Consider the following 6,438-nt stretch of genomic DNA (forward strand, 5'->3'; position numbering starts at 1 on the left):
GGAGGTGGAAGCAGGTACTGAAAAACTTCAGCAGTAACAGCTTGCTGCAAGAGACACTAGCCCTGGTATTGGCTAGCAGGGAGAGCAGCACCAGAAAACACCGGGTACAGTCAGAGGGAAGAAGACTGTCTAGTTTCAGAAGAGAAGCAATTTCTAGCAAACCCAAGCAGCTTTCTAGATGACTTTCTTTCAGGACAACAGTGTGGCCATTTTTTGCTAACAATATTATACACTGAGCAACTTTCTCCAGTGTTTTCCAAGAAAGGCTGAGCTCGTCCTTCAGCAGTTTGTTTTCTGATGGTCCTTCCAACTGGTCAGCAGGCCTGCAAGGAGCCAGGATTTCTTCATGCCAAGGGGTATTACCTGCAGCCAGTTGTCGAAGTGGCAGAGCTACTGAATCCTTGGCAGCAGTGGGCAGTACCCTAGCCAACTGCTGAATAAGATGGGTCAGAAAAGCACAATGCAGGACCTTCATTTCTGGGAGGAGGGAGCTATGCATCAAACCTAGAGATATCTTTCCAATGCTGATGGAAGTCTCCTGGTCTGTGGGAGCTTCCTGAGCTCTGGCCAATACTAACGTTTCTAGAAGCACATTTGCAATGTACTCTACATCTTTCAGGGCAATATACGGCAGCAGGATAGTCAGGTTGGAGATGACCAGGTGCCAGTGTGCCGTGGGGTAGGTGAGATCACTTATGGCGCCGATATCTCCATCCCACGGTTCAGACTCTCCCCTGCTCATGCTGGATCTCCCAGACTCCAGGATGAAAGCTGCAGCACGTTCCAAGGCCTGTGGATCAGCTCTGGTCTGCATTAAGATCATCTTCATCTTCCGAAGCGTGAGCAGTTCTAAGCAATATTTACTAGTGGAGGCAAAACCATTTGTGAGTTCCTTGACTCTCTCCCAACACTGCTCCCCCACGCCAGGGAGGAAAGCTGAAATGCCCCAGTGCCTTGCAGCACGTTCTGTGGCCGCACCAGCAATTTCAGCTACCGGAGACACATACTTACTGCAGCTAACACCAAACAGATTGTCTACCTCAACCCAAGTGTAAAGAAGGAGGAGAGCAGAGTCACTGGCTTTTCTTAGCCAAAGGTCTGACTTCTCCTCCTCTCTTCTAGGAGCCTGCAGCAGCTCCATCAGTGGTTGAATTATTCCCTCCTGCATCTTTCCCAGCAGACTCTGAGTGCGAAGGACCACAGGGGAAGGAGTGGTATCATCAAGGCTCTGCATGTTGAACAGAAAAGCATGCAGCACTGAGCTCACCGACAGCAGCTTCAAGGCCATGTCAGCCGACCCTTCAACAGCAGGCATGATAAGGGTTTCGCATTTCTCTACGAAGAGACACAAGATGTCCAAAATCTGGTTGGGTGGCAGCTCAAGGAGGCACTCGTGAAGCTTTACTGTCAGGGCAGCAGAGAAGACAGGCAGCCTCAGTTCATCAGCAGCTGGCCGGCAAATGACTGTCAGCACCTTCTCAAAGAGCCGTGGGAACTGTCTCAGCTTGGAGTAAGTCTGAAACACGGTGCTGATCAGAGCCTCCTGGGGCTTCTTTGTGCGCGTCTCGGACACCTCGGCATCAACCCAAGCTGAGGCCACCAAGTCGTCCAGGTCTGGCTCTACTATAAGGTGGTTTAATGACATTAGGAGCTTGAGACACCTGAACCAAGCAGGGATGGAAGCTTGGGAATGCCTAATCAACACCTCTGCTAGCTGGCGGTAAAACCCAAACTGCACCTCCTTGTGCCGGATGCGGTCACTGGCAATATTATAGATATCATTGCTGAGCACCAAGTTCAGAAGCTGTTCCAAAGCAAGCAGCTCTGTGCTCCAGTCTGCATGGGACAGCATATCCTCCACCACATCCTGCTGCAAGCCAGAGAGCCTGAGGCAGCCAAAAAGCCTCCTGAGCATGTGGAAACACACAAGGTGGTTTTCCACCTTACAGTACGAGTCCAGAAAGAGCTTATAGAGCAGGGACACCGAACCAGCCACAACAGCAACATGGAGGGCAGGTTCACAAAAGTCACTGCCTAGCTTGGTCTGCACTGTGTTGACTGGTAGCAAAAGGCTTTTCAAGGCTCTTTTCTTCTTCTCCTGGAATTCTGGCAGCAGCTCCTCTTTGTAGGATGAGAAAAGCTCAGGCTGGAATAACCCAGCCTGCAGCAAAGTTTCTACTTGGTTTCGGATTTCCCTGCTCAGGTGCTGACGCACATGGTTGTCATCTGCTGGTGTCCAGCTCCTCACAGTCAGCAAGTGCCTCAGGAGCAGACACGGCTGGAGCAAGTGACTTGTCACTTGCCCAAACACACGGTTTGGGTTGGTTTGCTGTCTCTGGATCAGGAGGTACTGAGCAAGGGTAAGCTGGAGGATGCTGAACAACTGGGAGCCCACAGAGTCATCAGAAGGCAGCCTCTGACATGCAAGCTTGCACAGCTTGCTGAGGAGATCAACCAAGAGCTCAGACTTTGCTGTGTAAATGACGGAGAGCGATGGAGTAGAAAGGATGCCACTGGAGCAACTCAGCACAGTGCCAATGTTTTGCAGTGTTTCTTGAGAACAGGCCTCTGCTAACCTTTCATTTATGACCTAAAGATTGGGGGGAAAAAAAAAAAAGAAAACAAAAACCAACAAACACACCAGTCAGTTTTGCACAAAAAGATAAAGCTCATCATGATGAACCAACAGCACCTCCTGTGAGCTCTGGCTACAAAACAGGGACCTGCCAGCAGCTGCTGCTGGGCCTCTCTCATCATAGGTCTCAAACGAGAAGCTTCTCTGGCCAGAACTGTGTCCCTGCATTTGTTTGCACCACAGGATGAGTGAGGAAGCCCTCATTCAGTATGTGTGCTACTGGTGACAGTATAAGACTATCCATACCTGATCTTAATAGTTGATCCTCCAGAAAAGGAGTAGGGGTAAATTTCTTCCCTTCTTGCAAGGTCCCCAAAATGATGTTCCAAACAAACAACAACAAATCCCCACATAACACGCATCCCACCTTTGATGCAGGGAGAATGTCCATGACTGAACTGCATCTTTATGTTTCAAAAAGAGCCAGTTTCCTGTGCTAATATCTGGAATGTGAAGGACTGTTCTCTTTCCACTTTGAGGGGGACACAGTTCTAAAGAATTAATGTTTACTTGAAGTCACATTTCCCTTCCTTTTCTCAAACTTTGTGTTGACTTCCCTACCATTTTCTCCTTTGATCCCCTTTTCACTTGCTCCCTTTTCTCACTCACCTCCAGATAATCTTGTCAGCAAACAAATTCAGTAGCACTTTACAAATCCACCTCTATTTAAGAATTAAAAATCTCATCTGTCTCCTTACACCTTCTAGTGGATAGTTCATCTCCTCAGCTCAAGTGCCACTGGACTGAAACAGACCCTTAGCTTCTTTCCACTGGAACCTCTAACCACCCCTGTTCTTGGTCTTTAGGATACTCTGGCCTGCACCTCTCACCTAATCTTTAACCATGCAGATTTTCACACCCAGACCATATTTAAATTTGGCACACCTTCTGTGTAACAGCTCTGCAGCACAGATTTCATCCAATCAATTCTCCGTACTTCACAACTCAATTTCTGCAGGTAAAGACAACCTCCCTCTGCTACCTTCCAATCAGATCATAACTTAAAGGGTCATTTTTCCAGTCATTTTGCCTACCTTTGGAACCATCCGCTAATTCTGCTATTTTTGTAAGCAGGAAGATGAATAAGAAGTTACACTTCCTGGTTCAGTTCTAAACCGTAACTAAATTCTTTCCCATTCACTTTCAGCTGAGGCTAAAATAATGATATTATTAAAATTAATAATGATTCAGTGCTACCATGGTTCAGAGTCAGCATAAGAAGCTGTGGGGTCTGCTGAGAAGCACATCAGAGTGCACAAGTACTCAGGCCAAACACACTGAGGAGCTCCACAGCGAGGGGAAAATCTCTCTCCCCATGACTCCCAGGCAAAACAGTAATATAAGGAGTAAATAATACTGAAAAGCAACATATGGAACTGAGCTTTCACTTACCTATTGAAATACTTAAACCAGTTCACCCTCTCATAGGTTGAAGTTAAAGGCAGAGAGGATGATTATTAGAATGCTATTTTCAACCTTAGTGCTGCACAAATGCAAACTGTATCGCAGAACAGAAATAGAGTTTTTAGTAGAGCTCCTAGAAACCATCAGATTAATTATGATATATTTCATGTTACACCCTACACTGTGAGGAAGAGTCAGATACTGCAGAACACACGTGCTTGTAATGGTTTAACCCTGGCCAGCAACTAAGCTCCAGGCAGCTGCTCACTCACACCTGGTGGGATGGGAGAGAATCAGAAGGGTAAAAGTGAGAAAACTCCTGGGTTGAGAGTAAGAGAGTTTAACAGGTAAAGCAAAAGCCACATGTGCAAGCAAAGCAAAGCAAAGCAAGGAAATAATTTGCTGCTTCCTATCAGCAGGCATTATTCCCAGGACAGCCGGGTTTCATCATGTGTAACAGGTACTTGAGAAGACAAATGCCATCACCCTGAACACCCTCCCTTCCTCCTTTTTCACCCAGCTTCACACACTGAGCATGACATCTTACAGTCTGGAATATCCTTTTGGCCAGCTGGGGTCAGCCCTTGGCTTTGTGTGAGCACTGCTCAGCAACAACTAAAGCATCCCAACCACAACCAGCATAGCACTGCTATAAGCATCTTACAAAATATAAACAGTTTTAGTTACCTGTGCAACTGAAAAACTGAGACCGATTGTCTTCCCACTCTTTAAGAGATTCTGTAGTCTTCTACTATGGATAACGTTGTCTAGATACGCCCAGAGTTTCTCAACAACTTCATCCTCCAGATTAAGTTTCTTATTGTAGTATACAACCAATGTATGGCTTACCCAGTCAAGCAACACCTGTGAACAAAAGGGAAAAGAAGCAACCTTTAATAACCCCCCATGTGAAAACAAGACAAAAGCAGTACCTCTTTACAACTGCAGCACTCGTGCCTCATTGAGAACTGCTTTATATCCAAGCAGAGCAAGCTCCCAATGAGCAGAGAAACCCATCCTTGTCGATTTCAATTCCTAAGAGCTTTCATTCTAAATCCAGCATTGGCCTTGTGCTCTCTTGCACTATACCGAAGAGCTTTCAGAAATCAACATCCTAAGGCTCTTTCATCAGAGAGTAATTCTGATAGCCAAGTGATTAGCAAATATAGCCTTTTAAATCAAAACTTAAAGAATCTCATGGTTTTCACTTTCTGACAATTAGCATTCTTTTCATATCGTCCTCTTCATATGTTTATAGATTTACTACCTAGAAATTCAGGCCACGAGTTTAGATGTATGCAAACTGGAAAAGATTGAAACCTATTAATTTAAGTTACTGATTTAAAAATAAAATTATAGAATATTAAACCTAGCCATAGGCTAAGTAACTAAAATAACAGCTCAAAACATGGATCTCAAACAGTACAAACTCTAAAGCCCACAAAACTCCTAGGCTGGAGGAGCAGCATAAGACACCTCTCACTTAAGGAAACACTGAACAGACCTTCAGCAAACAAGGTCAAAACAAAAGACTCGAGGGGAGAGTGTGGGCTACAAGCATCTTCCAAGGAGATGCCCACAAATCCAGAGCACATTCCTTCCACACACGCAGATTCAGAGCACTGGGAAACGCGTGTGTAGCTGCAAACAGTTCTCCCTCCCTGAAGTTCTTCCTCTTAGCTACGACCATATGCATCAGACTTCAGAGCATCCTGTACAGTATCTAATAAACAATACTAACGACAGCTCTAAAGATAAAAGTTTCTCCTCTATTAGGGAGACAGAACACATGCACGCTGTCCTCTCTGTAAGGCTCTTTCTTCCTGTTCCTGCCCTAATGCCATCTTTTTGCTTAAGCTAGTTGAAAGAAGACGTTAAGAACCACACAGAAATCAAAAGCCACCCACAATTCACCATCACAGCTCTATCTGCGCTACTACCTAGGATCAAAAGCTTAAGCACCTAGATCTGGATTTTATTAATCAGTTCATCCTCAGGAGCTGTTAATTACTGGGACTTCTCTCTTTCACTGCTTACCATTAAAAAGAACTTACTTGTTCCTTATTAGGGAGCACGCACTGGTGAGACACCCACGCAAAACGGGCTAGTTTCAGTTTGTCTTCCCAAGAAGTCTTGGCGCTTTTCAGCTTCAGGTAAATGCCGGAGTAGATGGCTGCCATAGGGGCAGCACATGGGCCTCCAAAGGCGAAGAGAGGCGAACCAGAAGACAAGCGAAAGAGAAGGAAGTGGAGGCGGCGAGAGCGCCTCGACACACCGGGCCCCACGTGGCCCCACTGCCTACCGCCGCCCTCTCGCCTGCCAGGTCCCGAGCCCTAGGCCCGCGGCCCTCACCCCGCTCGCAGGGACCTCTCTCTCCCTCGCTCACTCACTCACTCCAC

At 46.4% G+C, this 6,438-nt stretch overlaps 1 protein-coding gene across 1 annotated transcript in view; it reads right to left on the bottom strand.

The window, feature by feature from the left end:
• The window catches only part of URB2 (URB2 ribosome biogenesis 2 homolog (S. cerevisiae)), a 19,005-nt gene extending 12,786 nt beyond the window's left edge, over positions 1 to 6,219 (bottom strand). Inside the window, 3 exon segments of the mRNA XM_008936045.1 lie at positions 1 to 2,590; positions 4,727 to 4,903; positions 6,094 to 6,219. The exon segment at positions 1 to 2,590 is cut by the window's left edge and continues 14 nt beyond it. Coding sequence (XP_008934293.1) covers positions 1 to 2,590; positions 4,727 to 4,903; positions 6,094 to 6,219 — 2,893 coding nt within the window.
• Positions 6,220 to 6,438: the final 219 nt, after the last annotated feature.

The sequence above is a fragment of the Merops nubicus genome, unplaced genomic scaffold, assembly GCF_000691845.1.
Source record: "Merops nubicus isolate BGI_N331 unplaced genomic scaffold, ASM69184v1 scaffold3932, whole genome shotgun sequence".
Classification (NCBI taxonomy): domain Eukaryota; kingdom Metazoa; phylum Chordata; class Aves; order Coraciiformes; family Meropidae; genus Merops; species Merops nubicus.